We start from the raw sequence: 21,045 nt of genomic DNA on the forward strand, positions 1-21,045 counted from the left end.
TCTCTGAAGAGTATTTAATTCCTAATTTAATACAGCAGATTTGAATCTCATTATCAGTGGAGTGCATTTAATTGAAATCAATTGATTTAAACAACTAGTCAGGAAATCTCAGTTTAATCTCCTTTTCTTCCTCTGGGAACATTCATCTACTTATATTTATTCTCAAAGGTAGCAAAAGTCTGATTCAAAAGGAGATATACTACACATTTTCATTAAATTGATTGTTTAAGTACTAATGAGGTTAATTTTACAGATACACTGCAAAATTGCATTGTGCTTTGAACACTGCTTTCACCAAGGCTAATTAAAGTCAGTTCAGTCACTTAGTCATGTCTGACTGTTTGCGATCCCATGGACTGCAGCACACCAGACCTCCCTGTCCATCACCAACTCCCAGAGTTTGCTCAAACTCATGTTCATCGAGTCGGTGATGTCATCCAACCATTTCATCTTCTGTCGTCCCCTTTTACTTCTGCCTTCAATCTTCCAGCAACAGGGTCATTTCCAATGTCAGTTCTTCGTATCAGATGGCCAAAGTATTGGAGCTTCAGCTTCAGCGTCAGTCCTCCCAATGAATATCCCGGACTGATTTCCTTTAGGATTGTCTGGTTTGATCTCTTTGCAGTCCAAGGGACTTTCAAGAGTCTTCTCCAACACTACAGTTCCAAAGCATCAGTTCTTCAGTGCTCAGCTTTCTTTATGGTCCAACTCCACATTCATACATGAATTAAAGTCAGTAGTTCTAAACTGTAAGATTCTAAAATAATTTCCAAATCAAAGATTTATCATATTTAGGGGATATTTTGTCATACTGTAATAGAAACACATTGGCCAGTCCTAAGAATAATAAATATATAAAGTTTTATATTTAACTAAAATAATATTGGTATAATTATTTTCATAAATGTAAGGTGTGTGTGTGGTTCTGTGTGTGTGCTTTTCTGCGTGTGTGCGCTTACTTGCTCAGTCATCTCTGACTCTTTGTGACCCCAAGGGCTGTAGCCCACCAGGCTCCTTTATCCATGGGGATTCTCCAGGCAAGAATACTAGAGTGGGTTGCCATGCCCTCCTGCAGGGGATCTTCCCAACCCAGGGATCATACCCAGGTCTCCTGCATTGCAGGCAGATTCTTTGCCATCTGAGCCACCAGGGAAACTCAAGAATACTGGAGTGGGTAGCCTATTGCTTCTCCAGGGGAACTTTCTGACCCAGGAATCAAACTGGGTTCTCCTGTATTGCAGGCGGATTCTTTACCAGCTGAGCTACCAGGGAAGTCCTAAAAATAAGGTAATGCACTTTAATTATGCCTGAAGTTAACTCTTTATAGATATATGTCATTATCTCTACAAAGTACGACTTTCTGATAATTAATGAGGTAATTATAGGACTATGTGTGCTTAGTCACTCAGTCATGTCTTTTTGTGACCCTGTGAACTGTAGCCCCCCAGGCTGCTCTGTCTGTCCATGGGGATTCTCCATGCAAGAGTGGGTTGTCATGCCCTCCTCCAGGGGATTGTCCCAACTCAGGGATCAAACCCAGGTTTCCCGCACTGCAGGTTGATTCTTTACCAGCTGAGCTACTAGGGAACCCAATGCTATGGAAACATCTTTAATATGTTTTTTTATACTATATGCTAATATATGTTAATTGTGAATAATTTGAACAAAACAGAGAAAACTATTTTCATAATTCTCCTTCATTTCTCCTAGAGATAACCAATATTACCACTTGGAATAGAGCCTTTCAGATTTGTTATATATTAGTGATGTGATCTCATAATATATGTACTCTTTTATATTATCTATTTTTAAAGGACACATACACACACATCCACACACAGATTATCCCTTTTAAGATTTATGGATCTATGTCACCCTTATAAGAACTACATAGAATCTTTTTGCATGAATGTGTTATAATTTATTTTGCCAGTCCTTACTAGGGATGAGTGTTTAGTTTATTAGTTTATTTCTAATTTCCTTAATATTATTCACAGAGTAGCACTGAACTTCCATGTACTTATATCTTTGCCTCTTTGTTCAAATATTTCCTTAAGATAAAGTCTCAAAAGTGATATTGCTAGATCAAAGTAGACACATCTTTAACATTTTAAAGCATTTATCACATTGCCTTCTGGAAAAGTTGGTCCATTTTATACTAATCTAACATTATACAAAAATTCCCTTTTCTCTATAACCTGACATTCTTTTTAAACTTTGATAATCTGGTATGCAAATTAATAGATTTATTTGTGTATCTATAGTACATATTAGTATTTGTGTTTGAGCATCTTTTCATTAATTTTGAAACAGTTGTATAATTTTGTGAATTTATCTTTTCCAAAATTAGTCTGTGAGCAAATTTTATAAATTAAGAAACATATATCAAATATTTTTCAGTTTGAGAGTAAAAAGAAATTGGACACAGTTTTAACCTTTTTTGTGCTTATATCTATCAATCTTTTCTTCTGTGGCTTGTGTGGCCTTGATTTATTTGAGAAGAGATCTTCCTCACTCCAAACTATAAAAATATATGATTCCATCTTTTCTAGTACTTCTAAACCCTATTGTATCTTTAATCCATCTAAAATAATTATTAGGTCTGACATGAAAGAGAAATTTATTTATATTTTTGTTCAAATGAATAGTGAATTTTTCAACACTAATACTTAACTAATATATTGTTTCCTTTGTTATTTTAAATGCCACTTCCACCCTACCCCTTGAAATAATTCCACTGGACTTTTCATTAGAATTTTATTCTATTTGTCTACTAATTAGTATAGAACTTGAATTTTACCAACATTATCTTTCCAGTAAGTAATTTTTTTATGTTTTCATTTATTTGATCCTCTTTTTCAACTTTATATGAAATGAAATTTTATGCATAATTTTTGCATGTATCATGTTAACTTTATTCTTGGCTTGTTTACAATATCTGTTGTTAAGTTGAATGGGTTCCTCTCACTTCTATCCATCCCTGCCATTACATTTAGAAGCAAATTGTTGTATAAGAAAGCTATTAATATTTTATATATTTATACTTTATTTTGCCACCATCTCTTTTATTAGTTCTAATAATTTTCAGTTGATTCTTTTGAATTTTCTAGGTAAATAATTATCACCTCTGTGACCAGTAATGATCTTTCACTTCCTTTATCATATATTATGCTTAATTTCTTATCCTTGTTTTATGCTTTGATGTAAGTACCCAGAGTTATGTTAAAATGTAGAATAAATAGTAGCCTTTTGTTTTGTTACTTTTTAAATTTCAATGAGAATTCTTCTAAATTTTTACCAGTTGGTATGATCTTTCCTTTAGGATTCTGAAATAGGATTTTGATCATGTAAAGGAAGTCACCTTCTTTTTCAGTTTACTGAGTGTTTTCTTTGGAATTAATATTGTATTACCTTGGAGGAATTTATAGGTAGGATCATATTGTTTTTCTCTTTTATCTTGTTTACTTATTGGATTACATTGATGGCTTTCTTAATGCTAATACATTCTTATATTTCTGTAATAAGCCTGATTTAAAAAAAAAACTTGATTACTTTTAAAAATATTGCTATATTTTACTTTATTCATAAGTAAGATGGATCTATAATTCACTCCTTTGGAGCTTTATGTTTTTCAGAGGGCTTTAGCATGCTTTATTTCCTTTGATCCTTGAGCTAACTCTATGAATTAGACCAGAAATTATTACATTATTTTAATAAATAAAAACAACAGATATAGAACTTTTTGCCTGTCATAAAGTCATGAAAGTAGGTGGTGATGGTAACTAAAATTGGTTAGTCCCCAATCCAATGCTTTGGGGAGAATACAATCATTTCTATAAGTAAGGTATTTGAATTTTTAGGACTTTGAATTTTATTATCTCAGATAAAAACTGTCCTTATATAGTTTCGTTTTACATTTTTATAAATTAAGACAATAGATTTGTTTTTGTTTTGACTATGGAGCCTTCACTGGGTATCAGGGAGCCTTCACCCTAAAGGAGTCTCTGTGCTGAAAATATACATTCTCTGAGATTTGCCATCTGTTTGTTGCACATGGACAGATGCTGATGTTCAGTTAAACCGAGGTAATACAATAAGGATTAAAGCGTTAGATGCTACTAACCCATTCAGAAGTTATGGCTAAAACTTGAAACCTTTAATCAGATTTATCTTGATGTTCAAGTCAAGTTCACATATTTCATTATTATCATGAGAGAAAAATATTAAGGATGCATTTTTACATTGCATTAGGTGTATTTTATGTATGGTTCAGGAATCTGCCTTATAGAAAGTTTAGAGATTGCATTTCAGAATATATTACAGAAGAAATATTCAACTGGGAAATTTTAAAATAACTTAAGTATAAATTTTAGAACCTATGAAACTTAATGCAAATCCAAGAATGGCCCATTTATTTATATACATTTATTTATTAAATGGAGGCTAGACTTCTACAAGTGTAGAGAAAAATGGATTTAGACTATAAATGAATTGTATTTTAGCTTTGAATAGAATTATGCTGTTATATTGACATTTAATCTTTATGTTCAGAGTCACACACATTTACAAAATGTTTCATAAAGTAAATTTATTGTTTTTAAATCTCTTGTAAGATATTTTTCTCTTAATGAGAAACCTAAACATGTCAGTTTCTATACAGTACAATGGCACTTATCTACATCTAAAAAATGCCACGAGTGGTTATATATTTTATATTTACCCCGATTGAAATTTATAAATGATGTATAAAGTCTGAAATCTGTTCTTATCAAATGTTGCACAGAAAAATCATGAATTCCTGGAATTTGATCATTTTTCAAATTCTATATAAATTCAACTTTATGCTGTGAAGCAAGGCTGACTATAACCTTATTTCCACTTAAGCTAATATAGCTTTGAATGAGATTCTGTTTTAAATTGAGATTTAATTGATAAATTCATTGTATTAGTTTTGGGTGTGCAACATAATGATTTGATGTATGTATATGTTGTGAAATGATTACCAGAATAAGTTTAGTTAACATCTATCACTGTGCATATTTAAAATTTGTTTTTCTTGTGATGAGAACTGTTAAGATCTACTTTCCTAGCAAATTTCAAGTTTTACATGATTTTATTTTTATAAATCACATCTGTTTTGAAACTCAGCTCCAATAACACCCTATGGTAACAAATGGTAGAACTCACATAGTATTGAAACATATTGGGTATTTCCTTCTCAGTTTTAATTTTGTTTTATTCAGATTTGGATGACTGGAGACTATGTTTAAATTCCACATTGACTGAAATCAATGTAAATAATATAATCTTATATTTGATGGTAAATATTACCATTAAAAATTGAAAAGTCAAAATGAAGCAGAAACTATTCTGTGAGCTGGTTATTTAGCACACAAAGGAAAATGGGAATTTTTTTCAGCAATGTTTTTGAAATGAGCTTAATAATGTTCCATTCCTGTTGAATTTTAATTTTTCAGAAAATTTAGTTTAAGTATATGCAACATTAGTTTGGAATGAAAAAACAAAATTATGCATAAATTTTAATGCCTCTCTAATTAAATATCAATTTCTGATGGATGCCTAAATTAACCATCAATATATGGCTATACCTATGAATTAATTAGGGCATTCTTTTGGGTTAGTGAAAAGGCTCATTTGGGTTTTTCGGTAAGATGTTACAGAAAAACCTGAACGAGCCTTTTGGCCAACCCAGTATTTGATCCCTGCAATAGGACCCTGCAAGAGATGTGTTAATGATATAGTTATTAAAACCATATTTTACATATTCTTCAATACAGACTTTCTTTTTATAGGGACCATGACATGCTATCTTTTCTAAAGAGCACCTCTGATTAATCCTCACACCAGAAACAATGGAGTTGGCTCTGGTATAAGTTCAGCCAGGATTCCTGGGCCTGCTGTGTAGGGAGTCTCGTGAGGAAGGACAGAATCATATCTCGGGCTCCAGGCCCACTTGGTTCTTGGCACCTCTGCTGAGAGTTGCACAGGCTACCAATGAATTTTAAACGTAGTGTTTGAGTGTGAGGTGGACATCTGTCTTAGAGGAATAGGACTGGTGGCAGCATGTCATTCTTCAGAAGCCATTGAATAATTGTCAGATGACCTTTATTGGTGTCCCCTTCATTTCATTCTTATGGGTGCTGCCAAGACACAGTAGGGTAACAAAGTCCTGTGGGACTTATAATAAGCAAAAACATATACTTCATGTAGCAGTTGGATTAGTTCAAAACAGTCAATTTTTTTTTAATCGTTTTGAGGGCAAAACCTCCTGCCCCACTCCCACCCCCCAACTCCTGATAGAAGTCATGTGAAAACATTCATGTTTTTTACTAGAAAAATGGGGTCACTCGTGTACCTTGTAACTATATATGAAGTAGTGGATTGTGAAGGATGCAAGAGGAGATTGGCAAGATTTAAGTGAGAAACAAGGCCTTTCCCATGAAGGCGGTTTACACTATATAGGAACATTTATACTTGTGTCCTTGCAGGGGAATAAGAGTTGAAAATACAAAGTCCATCAGGTAGTGAGGTTTGATAAGAAATAATCACAGGGTTTGTGCCCTTATTCTGTGGGGGAAACAGAGATGGCAGGATTCAGTGGAATAATAGAATGATCAGACATCTAGAGACATAGGCTTCCAGCCTTTATTGACCTGCAGCCATATCTTCTTACCCATATGGGTTTAATTTCTGTACAAGTGAAAAAATAATTCCAAACAGGTGAATAATCTTTGATTTTATCTATGTGCATTGATCTGCAATGAAAAGTCAGAGATTTTTAATTAAGTTTATAATTTTGCCTCTTGAATGAATCACAGAGATGAAGGTATATAGAATAAAGTTCAAGAAAAGATAACTCATCTTTAGTCCACTGTTGTTGAACAAACATCATACATAATATTTAAAATACATAAATCAGGTTATAGTGTTCTTGAAGTTGTGATCTGGAAAGGATTGTTGTTGTTCAGCTGCTAGGTCATGTGCAACTCTTTGTGGCACCATGGACGACAGTGCTTGGGCTTCCCAAATGACGCAGTGGTAAAGAATCTGCCTGCTAATGCAGGACATGCAAGAGACGCAGGTTTGATCCCTGGGTTGGGAAGATCTCCTGCATGGCAACCCACTCCAGTATTCTTGCCTGGAGAATCCCATGGACAGAGGAATCTGGCAGGCTATAGTCTATAGCGTCACAGAGTTGGACACGGCTGAACATGCAGCCTACATGGACTGGACAGCATACCAACTTTCTCTGTCCTTCACTATCTCCCGGAGTTTCTCAAACTCATATCCACTGAGTCGGCTGAAAAGGATATTTTGGTATTATTTACTGTTATTCTTACCATTTCTTTGAGTTGGTTTCTTCCTAGTTTTGTTGCAAATTTCAAACCAAAGCCTTTTTAGTCTAGAGATGGTCTACAGAATGGTCTAGAGAGTAAGGCAGCCCTTTTCTCAAAACGAAACTAACAAAATATGACTCTATAATCTTGCTTCTGCTGTTCCAGTTATTTTAGGAGGCATTATAAAAATGTTAGCCTATTAAAAATCCAGTACTATTGCGGTTGATAAAGTGCTTGCAGTCTATTAGCAGTTACTATGAGAACATGGCAACAGGGCTTTGGTGTGACTAAACCCACCGATGCCATCTTCTGGGTTCCTGCAGCAAACTCTTATAAGCCGCACAGTTAGTGGCCAGGGCTTTCTCGCACATCTTGGAATAATGGAGTCACAGGTAGGGTTGTGTGATTTAAGACTTTTTCCCCATGGCATAAAGTTATAGTGTAGCTCCATGTGAAAGCTGTATTTGTTTTCTTGTAAAATGGCAATGATTTTTAAAACTATTTTACCTAAGACTTTTATAGATTTTGAACACTTTATTTAAAGCTTAGTTTTTTTTCTTGTGCAGTTTGAAGTATCTCAGTAAATGCCCTAGTGGTAAAGATATAATTTAACTCTGCTTAATTACTAGTCAGTCAGTCAGTTCAATCGCTCAGTCGTGTCCCACTCTTTGCAACCCCACGACGAATCACAGCACGCCAGGCCTCCCTGTCCATCACCATCTCCCGGAGTTCACTCAAACTCACATCCATTGAGTCAGTGATGCCATCCAGCCATCTCATCCTCTGTCATCCCCTTTTCCTCCTGCCCCCAGTCCCTTCCAGCATCCGAGTCTTTTCCAATTAGTACTTCCTTTTAAATACTGCCTCATCAGCTCTTGTGCCGCTTTATGCTCTTGGTTCTCAAACACCCTCAAAGTTGTTTAAAGCTACTTTTTATTTATTTAAAAGCATTTGTTACATGTTTTGACTTATTACATTTGATGATTTTGTCATTATTCTACGTACAAATTTCATCAGTTATAAAAGCTATACATTAAAAGTATGATGGAAAGAGAGCATTTATTCAAGGTGCCATTAGTGTTGGGATTAATAAATTTTAAAGAACTAATCACTGGGATGGTGCTAGCACATAGTAGGTGCTCAGTTAATCTTTGCGAAAATCAGTACTGTATTTTCAACTAATTCATAGAACATGCATAATGAGCATCATATTTGTAGAAAAGCCCTAACTGGGTAGAAATCTTGCCATCAGAAGAGCCTGAGATAATCACTTTTACTGAGAGTCATGTCATAATGAATTCTAATGAGTGAATGATGGCAGTGAGATATAGCACAACAGAAAGCTTCCTCTGTTCAACAAAACAAATGAAAGGTACTAAGAACCCACACTGAAATGGACTCTTTCGACACTTTATTCCATCTTTGCCTTTAGAAAATCAACATTTTTGCTTTCAGGTTAGGAGAGTCATTTAAGATATGTCATTTAAAAAAATGTTTCGAGGATCACTGCCTTCCTGTAACTCAGTGAATTTCTTAATGCCACCACGGCATATACACAGTGGAGTAGTTTTCTTAAAGTGGCTGACTTTAGTGCATTTTGTTAAAGGGATCACCTTTCACAAATGAAATGTAATGTTATATACAGACATAAAACTTAATTTGGTGATAGATATGTGCATGCATAACTTCACATTGCCTTTAGTTAATTCTCTTGAATTATAAGATGGTATAGAGAATGAACACTCTCTTAATGGATAATAAAATTCAGCTTCTTAGCAACGAGGCTTAGTGAAAACCACCAGGCTGAGCCTGTTCACAGAGCTTGGGTCAGACTCCAACCACTTCTCAGCAGTGTGTCTCAGGACCTCTGCCCTCATTGTCCCACACAGTGACATTAGGTGGGTCGCATGGTGCTCATCATAAGGACATGATGTCACTTGTTTGTGACTTTGCATTAAGTAGTTTGAGTTTACTGTGAGAAAATAGCTTTGGAAATGTTAATGTGAAAAGAATGATGTGATTCTACAGTTGCAGTCTTCCTTTATTTGAAACTTGAAGGCAACAGACGTAGTGAGGACACCACCTTTGCCTCTCCTTGAGTTCTGTGTGAAGAGTTAGGCCTTGTGTAGGGCGCTGGGTTTTTTCTAGACTACCTAACTGCCAGGCATGGTTGTGGATTTGGGCATAGGCCCATTGGATGGGACACTCTAGATATAAGTATACATTACATACAATATAAATGTCTAATGCATACACTACACTTGGAATCCATTTCTTAAACTGTCACCAATATAAGTCAATAAAACCAGTAATATGAGGGTAGCCTTCTCTTGACTTATCACTCTCAATCTCTGCCTGCTTTTTCATTCTCATCTGTGGCCACACTACCCCTCACTTATCGCACTATAGTTATCCTGATCCTCTTTCCCACTGATGGAACTTTGTATCTGCTCTTCTTTCCTGGAACTCTTTGCTTCCAACTATTTTCAGGTTGCAATTTGGTTGTCACCCCTGTCACCATCCTCACCATTTTGAAGACAACATGAAACATTCTCTTATTAAAGTTACCAGTAAATATCTTAATGACTGAATCCAGTAAGCCATTTTAACATCTTATTTTCCAGACCTGCTCCTTCAAATCTGTTGCTTGCTTTTCTGTGAGACTCATGCTCCTGGTTCTTTTACCCCTTAGCCTATTTTTATTTTATTTTTTGCTTTAAGTCTTCTCCTCTTCCTAGCCTCTTGACCTAGGTGGCCTGTGGTCATCTGAAATCCACCATAATACAAAGTAAACTTGCTTCCTCTTCAACTTAACCTCTCCTTGTATTTCCTATCTATTAGCAGTATTTTCATTCACCTTTCATTCAAGCCAGAAACCTAGGAGTCATCCTAGATTGAGTCAAGAACTTCTGATTTTACCTCCCGTTTCTTGATACTTTTCACTTCCCTCCATTCTTTTTGTTAGTGATCTAACAAAAGGAATCAGTACATCACATCTCTTTCCTTTAATGCTATAGTACTCACCTACTGTACCATCTTCAGTTTCATCTGTATCAAATCCTTCACGTGCACATCTAAAGTGATCTATGCAAGATAAAAATGAGACTTTATCAGTTGCTCCAAAAAACTCTTAAATGTGCTGATCCTTATCATGAAGAATTGTTTGTTGAATGAATGAATGAATGAAGAATGGTACCAGCATCCATTGTTGGGGCTCATTTGGGTCCTAGATTATATTGTCTACAATCTCTTGAAGGTTTCATGTATCAGCTAAACCTTTTCTGAATTTTGCTTGGAAGTTCATAAAACTGGGATGAATATCATTAGTGTGGGATTATAGTTCATAGGTTATCTGTAAGGACAAAATAGGCTTCCTGTGATGAAAATAAGGTTTATGTGCCTATATTTTTCTTTGTCTTTTAGTTATAGTCTATTACATTTTTATTTGGAGACTTTCTTAGGAAATCTATTCAGAAATAAATGTTTTCCCCCCTCTTACCAAAAAAGAAAAGTGAATGTCACTTTAGTGTATCTGCATTTATGTAGCTGAATTTCTGTATTGTGAAACAAGATTCTAATCATAGTTTGACAGCTGGTGTTTTGATTGCTATTCTTAAAGGTTTTGTAAATTTGTTTTATTTTAATGAAGAATCATCATTCTCTTAATAACACCTTACCAAAAAAATAGAAAGAATACATTGCATTACAATTAGTTGCTTAAATATGCTTATCAGGTCAGAGGTAGGAAAACATGGGTATTTCCCTTTACTCTTCAATTTTTGTACAGTGCTTCAATATGCTCTTTTTTGTGATAAAATAAACATGTTTACCATTTTAAAATGTACAGTTCTATGGCATTGTGTGCATTCACATTTTTGTACTGCTTTAGTATACTTTTAAAAAATTATTATATTAAAATGATTCATTATTGAGACCCCAAACTGTACTTACATTAAATAAGCAAAGTTCCCTATGGGGCTTATCAGTGTGTTCTGATGAAAAATGGTTTTGTTTGCTGAGTTTTGTTAAGGAACTTGCAGCATATCTGGCCCTATTGGATTCAGAGAGCAAATGCCAATGGGAATTTGTGGAAACAGGTTTATTAATTTGATTTATTTAAACATTCCCCCCCATTTCAGTGTAATAAAACACATTTAAAGAGCTATAAATAATTTATTCTTTTGTGTAATATATGTAATATATATATGTATTTATTTGCTCATTTGGAGGCTTGTAATAACTTTGCATTTTGTCCTTTGTGAGATGACAACCTAAGATCATATCTTTTCCACTAATTCTAAGTTTTAAGCCATTTTAGGTTAAGTTTTATAATTATGTAAAAGTTACAGGTTGAGGCAAGAAATAAGCATTATGAGGCAGATGGATTCTTTTGTAGGGTAGATATAAAACATTTATTTCTTGAAGACTTACCTTTCTAGGAGAGAAAATTTTGACATAAGAAGATATCACCATAAAGAAGAGAGGCTTATATGAGAAAGCTTTTCTGGTAGAGGTAGTTTTGTTCTCATAAACAAATAGAGGCTGAAGTCAAGAGTGGTGCTTAGACTGTTGGGAAGAATGGTATAATACCATGTATAGGGTACAGGATCTATAGATGTACATTCAGAAAACACTGATTTCCCATTTAGGCTTTGTTAGAAACTATTATAGGTTTTATAACTCTGTTGACAATCATCTTATTTGGAACATGATATGCTTATATAAAAAAAATTTTAATGTGAAATCTCTCATTACTTAAAGGTCTAGTAAATTGGTAGTTTTGAAAACTGAGTCACAGTTTAACTTACCATCACAATTCACAGCTTCTCTCAGTATTTCACTTGGTAGATTAATCCCATCTCAGCAGTACCATTAGGTTCCTGCCTTGAAAGTGAGGGAAAATACAAACATCTGATTTTTCTGAGCATGTGGGCTGTGATGAATTTAAATGTGTTCAAATGTGTTTTAATGGTGCATCTGCATATAAGCAGCTGAAAAGTCATGGTTGTTTTTTAACATAAAAATGAAAAAATTGACCACTGTGGGTAATTAAAAATAACAACTCTGTAGAGAAATAGGAGTAAGTTTTTAAATGCCAGGGCACCAAGAGACAAAAACCTCTAATCTAAATTGACTAATTTATATCTTTTTCACTTAAAGATCAGATGTATATTTGAGTTAATGAATCATCCTCCCAACATCCCATAACTAAAGCAAATTCTGTTTCCTTTTTCCAGGCAACGTTTTAGTCAATTGACTAATAAGCCATCCTGCCTTTTTCTGAATCACAAAATAGGGAGACTCTTACAGGCAAAAATGCAATTAAAAGAGATCCTAGAGGAAAGATTCTATCGCGTTTTAAAAGAATGCCAGTGAAGGAAACAGCCTAGACTGCTTTGGGTACACTGTTCAGTGTTTAAAATAGTAATATCATATGGTTGTTTTTAAACATTTTTTTATCATTGAAGATTTGTTTTAAATGCTCATAGGTCAGGAGTGAATCAACTTCTGGATAACCACCAAGATCCTGGTTGGTGCCTAATGACAGTCCTACAGAGACCAGATATATGAGGAAATGTTCCTCTCCCTTCAAAAAGGTTAACCTTAACAAAAAATATCCATGAACATTTTCTCTTTTGAGTCTTACAATAATACTCTATCATACTTAATGATCATTAGATCCTACTTAAAAGCAGAAATTAAGATTCAGAGTCACTAAGTCACTTACCCAAGGTCACTAGTGAATGGAATAAAACCAACTTGAGACTAGTCGTTTTTGCCCTAAGGACCGTGACTTTGGCTCTCTATACTTCACTGCCTCTTTGATATGCTTTATAAAATTGGCCACTATAAGCATGCACTAAGGTACTTTAGGAAATTTGTTCCTGGGAGAATTGTCTGAATTGATAATGTGATTGGGAGCATTATTAATTTGAATCTTTGGTCGGAACAGAAGAACCTCAAAAATTAGTGAAGTCATTCATATTTCTGTTTGGTTCTAAGCAGTGTCTGTTAATAGCCTTATACTGAAATGTAGGTCTGAATCTCATAATGTTCATTTATTTTTATTTTCTTTCTGAAGTATAGTTGATTTATAATGTTGCCTTAGTTTCTGGTGTACAGCAAATGATTCAGATATATATATATATATATACACACATAATATATATTCTTTTTCATAGTGATTTATTATAGGAGTTTGAATATAGTTCCCTATGCTATACAGCAGGATCTTTTTGTTTATCTATTTTATATATAGTAGTTTGTATCTTCTAATCCCCAAATTCTAATTTATCCCTCCCCATCCCCTTAATCCTCTGGTAACCATAAATTGGTTTTCTATGTCTGTGAGTCCGTTTCTGTTTTGTAAATAAGTTCATTTGTATTGGGCTTCCCTTCTGGCTCAACTGCTAAAGTATCCTCCTATAATGCAGGAGACCTGGGTTCGATCCTTGGGTTGGGAAGATCCTCTGGAGAAGGGAATGGCTACCCACTCCAGTATTCTGGCCTGGAGAATTCCATGGATTATATAGTCCATGGGGTCGCAAAGAGTCAGACACAACTGAGCCACTTTCACTTCAGACTTCATTTGTATCATATTTCAGATTTCACATATAAGTGATGTCATATGGTGTTTGCCTTTCTTTCTGACTTAACGTCACTTAGTATGATAATCTCTAGGTCTATGCATGTTGCTACAAATGGCATTATTTTATTAATACTGAGTAGTATTCCAGTGTATATGTTTATATATACCAACTCTTTATACATCCCTCTGTCTATGGACACGTGGGTTACTACTCTATCTTGGCTGTTGTAAATAGTGCTACTTGACCATTGGGGTGCATGTATCATTTTGAATTATAGTTTTCTTTGGATACATACCCAGGAGTGGGATTGCCAAATCATATGGCAACTCTATCATAATGTTCATTTAAATCATTTACTCTATTATAATGTTGTTGAAAGATTGCTCAAGTGAGGATTATTGTTTACTGCTCATTCTGAATCTGACTTTCAAGATGCCTTTATTCTTCAAAATAGTTTGAGGAAAAAAAGTGATTTTTTTTTTCGTTAAGCTATATTGTAAGGACTTTTTGATGTAATGTATAGTAAGGTAAAATTTTTTTATTTGAACTAATTTTAAGTATAAAAATTAAACTGTAACAAAGTATAAATGAAGACAACTTTTTAAAGAAATTTAGCTTTATTTGTTTCATATATCTATAGGGACTGAGCAAGGTTATTTAATTACCAACAGTTAGAGGATCTTAGGAAATCTTCTTTAATGAACAAATAAGAGTGATTTGTAGTTAATTTCATTTCAAAGAACACACAGACATTGAAAAAATAGGTTTTTCCTGAACCTAATAATCTCAATTTGGGGGAAAATGTCTTCTTTCTGAAACAATAAAAAATGTAAAGTTTAGGCTAGCTTTTGTCCGAATAATCATAATATCTGAATGGAATCTGAGGAGTTCATAGAGTGTTACCACATTTGTTTGTTTTGTAAAGTAAATTGATTCATTATTTTCAAATTGTTTTACAGGATCCTGCAAACCAGAAATGTGGTGGAAGAAAGAAAACCGTGTCTTTCAGCAGCATGCCGTCGGAAAAGAAAATCAGCAGCGCAAGCGACTGCATCAGTTTCATGCAGGCTGGCTGTGAACTGAAGAAAGTACGGCCAAATTCTCGCATTTACAACCGGTTCTTCACTCTGGACACAGACCTGCAGGCTCTTCGCTGGGAACCTTCTAAGAAGGACCTCGAGAAAGCTAAGCTTGATATTTCTGCCATAAAAGAGATCCGACTGGGGAAAAACACGGAAACATTTAGAAACAATGGTCTTGCTGACCAGATTTGTGAGGATTGTGCCTTTTCCATACTCCACGGGGAAAACTACGAGTCTCTGGACTTAGTGGCCAATTCAGCGGACGTAGCAAACATCTGGGTGTCAGGGTTGCGGTATCTGGTTTCTCGAAGTAAGCAACCCCTCGATTTTATGGAGGGCAACCAGAACACACCAAGGTTCATGTGGTTGAAGACAGTGTTTGAAGCAGCAGATATCGATGGGAATGGGATTATGTTGGAAGACACCTCTGTAGAGTTAATAAAACAACTCAACCCTACCCTGAAGGAGTCCAAGATTAGGCTAAAATTTAAAGAAATACAGAAGAGCAAAGAAAAACTGACAACTCGAGTGACAGAAGAGGAGTTTTGCGAAGCTTTTTGTGAACTTTGCACCAGGCCAGAAGTGTATTTCTTACTTGTGCAGATATCGAAAAACAAAGAATATTTGGATGCCAATGATCTCATGCTTTTTTTGGAAGCTGAGCAAGGAGTCACTCATATCACTGAGGACATGTGCTTAGACATTATTCGGAGATACGAACTTTCCGAAGAAGGACGTCAGAAAGGGTTTCTTGCAATTGATGGCTTTACTCAGTATTTGTTGTCACCGGAATGTAACATTTTTGATCCTGAACAAAATAAGGTTGCCCAAGACATGACCCAGCCTTTATCTCACTATTACATCAATGCCTCTCACAACACCTATCTCATTGAAGACCAGTTCAGGGGGCCAGCTGATATTAACGGGTATGTTAGAGCTTTGAAAATGGGCTGTCGCAGCATTGAACTTGATGTAAATGATGGCTCAGACAACGAACCGATTCTTTGTAATCGAAACAACATGACAACACACCTTTCCTTTAGAAGTGTCATAGAGGTGATAAATAAATTTGCCTTTGTGGCTTCTGAATACCCACTCATTCTTTGCTTGGGGAATCACTGCTCCCTCCCACAGCAGAAGGTCATGGTCCAACAGATGAAAAAGGTCTTTGGCAGTAAACTCTATACTGAAGCACCTTTGCCGTCAGAATCCTACCTCCCATCACCAGAAAAATTAAAAAGAATGATCATTGTGAAAGGAAAGAAATTGCCTTCTGATACAGATGTTTTAGAAGGAGAAGTTACAGATGAAGATGAAGAAGCCGAAATGTCTCGAAGGATGTCAGTAGATTACAATGGTGAGCAGAAACAGATCTTGCTGTGTAGGGAGCTCTCTGACTTGGTATCTATCTGTAAATCTGTTCAGTACAGGGATTTTGAATTATCTATGAAAAGCCAAAACTATTGGGAAATTTGTTCATTTAGTGAAACAGAGGCCAGCCGAATTGCAAATGAATACCCAGAGGATTTTGTAAATTATAATAAGAAGTTCTTATCACGAATCTATCCAAGCGCCATGAGAATTGATTCCAGTAACTTGAATCCACAGGACTTTTGGAATTGTGGCTGTCAGATTGTGGCAATGAATTTTCAGACGCCAGGTCCAATGATGGACCTCCACACTGGCTGGTTTCTTCAGAATGGAGGCTGTGGTTATGTTCTAAGGCCGTCTATCATGCGAGATGAAGTTTCTTACTTCAGTGCAAACACAAAGGGCATTGTACCTGGGGTGTCTCCTCTAGTGCTTCATATTAAGATTATCAGTGGTCAGAACTTCCCAAAGCCCAAGGGAGCTTGTGCCAAAGGGGATGTCATAGATCCCTATGTGTGTATAGAGATACATGGAATTCCAGCGGACTGTTCGGAACAAAGAACTAAAACTGTACAACAAAACAGTGATAATCCTATTTTTGATGAGACCTTTGAGTTTCAAGTGAACCTGCCTGAACTGGCCATGATCCGTTTTGTGGTTCTGGATGATGACTACATCGGGGATGAGTTTATAGGGCAATATACAATACCGTTTGAATGCTTGCAGCCTGGATATCGGCATGTTCCCCTCCGTTCCTTTGTGGGTGACATCATGGAGCATGTAACTCTTTTTGTCCATATAGCAATAACTAATAGAAGTGGAGGAGGAAAGCCACAGAAGCGCAGCCTTTCAGTGAGAATGGGGAAGAAAGTTCGGGAGTGTACCATGCTCAGGAATATTGGTCTTAAAAACATAGATGACATCTTTAAGATAGCAGTTCATCCCTTACGAGAAGCCATAGATATGAGAGAAAATATGCAGGTAGGAAACGTCCCATACTGTTCTTCCCTACCCCTGCTTCTTCTGATCTTTCTCTCACCAGTGAACGTTGAATGTTGAACGTTGTGTTTTTACTAATGATCTGATTCCTCAAAGAATTATCACAGAGGATGTATAAACCCATGTACTGCTGAATTAAGTTCAGTATTGCTCGTGGTAAACCATATATTAAAAAAAAAAACTTTTCTTGGAGTATAGTTGATTTACAATGTTATTTTAGGTTCAGATGTATAGCAAAGTGAATCAGTTATAAATATATGTATATCCATTCTTTTTTAGATCCTTTTCGTATATAGGCCATCAAAGAGTGTCGAGTAGAGTTCCCTGTGCTATTCAGTAGGTCTTTATTAGTTATCTATTTTATATATAGTAGTATGTAGTCAATTCCAATCTTCAATTTAGCTCTCCCCTCTTACTCCACCCTGTAAGTGTAAGTTTTTCCCTACATTTGTAACTCTGTAAAACAGATATGTTTTATGTTTCTAATTGTGAATGCTTTGTTAAACCTAGTCTGAACTAAATCAACTAATAGAGAATCAATGTAGCAAAATGTTTTATATATCCACTAAATGTCCTTAGTACACAGTAAATTGATCTATGGGAATATGTATTTGAAACAATGAAAAAAAGATTATACAATAGTATATGTGCATGTAATATACAAAATTTTATATATATAGACATGCATACTTATTATAAGTATATATAAAAATATTTATAGATAAGAACATAGAAGGGTATTTAAAGCCATATAAAACATGTAATGCCTGCTAGGTTTTTTTTTTAGTTGTTTAAGTGTACAATAATAATAAATTATCTTCCATGAAACAAGTAAAAAACTAATAAAATTCAGCACTTGAACTTGTTGAAAACTATTTAGTTGTCTCTTAGTGTTGTGCTTTAATTGAAAGGACATGGATTCTGGATTAAATTCTATCACTGTGTGATTTTTGAACAAATTATTTTGGATATATGGTTATCAGTTTTCTCCTCATAAGATGATAAAAATAGTAATAATTATGTCATAGGATTATTATGAGAATTAAATGAGAGAGAATGTAAATTACCCAGTCTTAGCATGTAGGAATTCAATTCAGTTTTCTTGCCTTCATTAATACTTATAATCAGAGATAGCTGAAAACTTTTTCTTTAATGCTATTTAGTATATTTATTCTAAGCTCATGTTACTGAGAAACAACCAAACAACAAATGCTTAATAAGTTCCTACAAGGTACAAGGAGGTCTTGTTTCGCAGAAGTGGCAGCAGTCTATGTATGAGAACAAAAAAGGAGAGGAGTATTTTTCAATGCGCTTTATTTGATCCTTTAGTTAACATTTTTATAGTAACCACCAAAAATCCCTACATTCAAAATAGAAAACAAGCTTGAAGAGGTTAAGTAATTTTCCCAATATTGCATTTAATAAATGGGAATGTTGAGCTTTAAATACAGAATTAGCCACCCCCCAAACCCAATAATCATGGGTTCTCAGTCACCTAATGTGGAACAGCACACCATGACTTGGTGAAAACTTTATTTTTACATTATTTCACAGAGAAATTCTGGAATGGGCTTAAAATCAATTTTAAATTGCTATAATGGAAAATACTATGTTACATACAAATACTTAGATTGTAAACGTATGATTGGCAGTGGGTTGCCTTAGCCACTATTATAAAAATAGGTTCCAAATATTAGCATTATCTATCTGGCTTTTTCTGACATAATTCTGCAACCGTTATAACCCCCTGTGTTAGATTAGTTATAAGTCATTTCTACACTTAACTTTATATATTTGAAGTAGATTTTATACAGTTTCATATAATTCTTGAACTATCTCCTTTGCAAGTATTATATGTTTAAAATACATATTAAGGAGATTTGGCTATGGATAAAGTTTTTTCTGTTAGCATAACTTATCTCATTTCAACATAAAGGATTAGTTAGAGCCTAATTAGTATAAAAATGAATGCCATCATTGTCACTGAATTCATGAGGCATGCTTGGTTAGGTATTGTTCATTGTTAATAGGCATAATTGCTATCTCAAATATTCTTTTAAATGCCTGTCACATGGACAAATGTAGCTTCACATAAAGTGTGTTTTATGCATGTCTGTCAGGTGCATTTCTGATGGAGTGACAAAAGGATATCATTGATGGTTATGTGAAAAAAGGGTGATGAGCAATAGCAGCCTGCTACCTTGTGGGAAAAATCTCAAAGGAGATGCACTCCAGTGTACAATCAGTGATATGCTTTTGTGATCATCATGATATGGATTTAATAATATTTTCATGATCAGTCAATGTTAACTTGTACGCATTGTCCAGAATATTTCAGATATTCCAGAATATTCCAAAGCCCTGCTTTGAAAAGTACTGTGTAACTTTAGGTCATAATCTCCTTTGCTTTGTGGCATATTTGTAGCAGTTGTTAAAAGCTGGGAAAGACGAAATGTAATTGTGACTTAGCTCTGTGTGTTATCTCTATGTATATTATAGTATTTGGGGTTGGTTATAATCCAGTTTGCTTCAAATTACATACGTATTTAAGGGTATACTTCTAACGAATGTACTTTTGTGTACTGGAAGTGCTCAGGGTGATGTCCTATGGTCAAAAGTGTAATTCTATGTTTCTCCCACACAGAATGCCATAGTGTCTGTTAAGGAATTGTGTGGACTTCCTCCAACTGCCAGTCTGAAGCAGTGCCTGTTGACCCTGTCTTCTCGGCTCATCACCAGTGACAATACTCCCTCCGTCTCTCTTGTGATGAAAGACAACTTTCCTTATCTAGAGCCTCTGGGGGCAATTCCAGATATGCAGAAAAAGATGCTAGCTGCTTATGATCTGGTAGGAAATTGTTACTCTCTGTTTCTTGTCTGTGTGGGAGGAAATCATATTGCAGGGCCTCTTTTATGAAACTTCAGTAAGTAATACAGAGTGACTGCCTTTAAAACCTTGACTGGGGGTGTCAGGCTGAAGTGGCCCACTCAGCTCCACCTGAGCCCCAGTGGAGACCTCTGAGACAATGCTTTGAACCCAGAGCTCCACGGATTAAAACTGGAAAATCTCTGCTTTAGCGAAGAATAAATTTTGACTAAGACCTCAAAAGTATACACAATTCTCATTATCTAGATAACTTTAGCCTGCAATATAACCATTTAATCACATGCCTAGAGGAAGTAAAATTATCCCTCAATACTGCCTTATGATGGTTGAGACAAAATAATTCTCTGGAATTTATATTTCTAGGCTAATACTGTTATCTGATTTTTCTGAATATATAATGGAATTTAAATATTAAGTAAATTTAAGAATAATGATATTTTTGCAAATCCTAACTCCATAATAAAATTAAGACCAAATGAAGAATTGGAAAAATTTGAGACATGTGCACCAGATGAAGTGTAAATAATCTTAAAATAAAAAGAGCATTTAAAAATGAATAAGAAAAAAAAATGAGAAAAAAAATCTTGTATCAGTCCAGGTTAGGTTCAGCTTCTCGAAACTAAAGATGCAAACCAATCATGCTTTAACAGTACAGTCTCTCATATAAAAATCTCACAGTCATTCATGGTGACACTTCTATAAAATTCTTAGGAATCTAGGCTCCCTCTAGTTTTCTGTTCCACCATCTCTAGATCATC

At 35.0% G+C, this 21,045-nt stretch overlaps 1 protein-coding gene across 2 annotated transcripts in view; it reads left to right on the forward strand.

The window, feature by feature from the left end:
* Positions 1–21,045, forward strand: part of PLCL1 (phospholipase C like 1 (inactive)) — a 370,849-nt gene that overhangs the window by 274,995 nt on the left and 74,809 nt on the right. Inside the window, exons 2-4 of one of the 2 annotated variants that reach the window (XM_069577932.1) lie at positions 1,242–1,287; positions 14,908–17,382; positions 20,045–20,248. In XM_069577932.1, coding sequence (XP_069434033.1) covers positions 1,242–1,287; positions 14,908–17,382; positions 20,045–20,248 — 2,725 coding nt within the window. The remainder of the gene's footprint in view (positions 1–1,241; positions 1,288–14,907; positions 17,383–20,044; positions 20,249–21,045) is intronic. The other variant, XM_069577931.1, reaches the window with a different exon arrangement.

Source organism: Ovis canadensis, chromosome 2, assembly GCF_042477335.2.
Source record: "Ovis canadensis isolate MfBH-ARS-UI-01 breed Bighorn chromosome 2, ARS-UI_OviCan_v2, whole genome shotgun sequence".
Taxonomy (NCBI): Eukaryota; Metazoa; Chordata; class Mammalia; order Artiodactyla; family Bovidae; genus Ovis; species Ovis canadensis.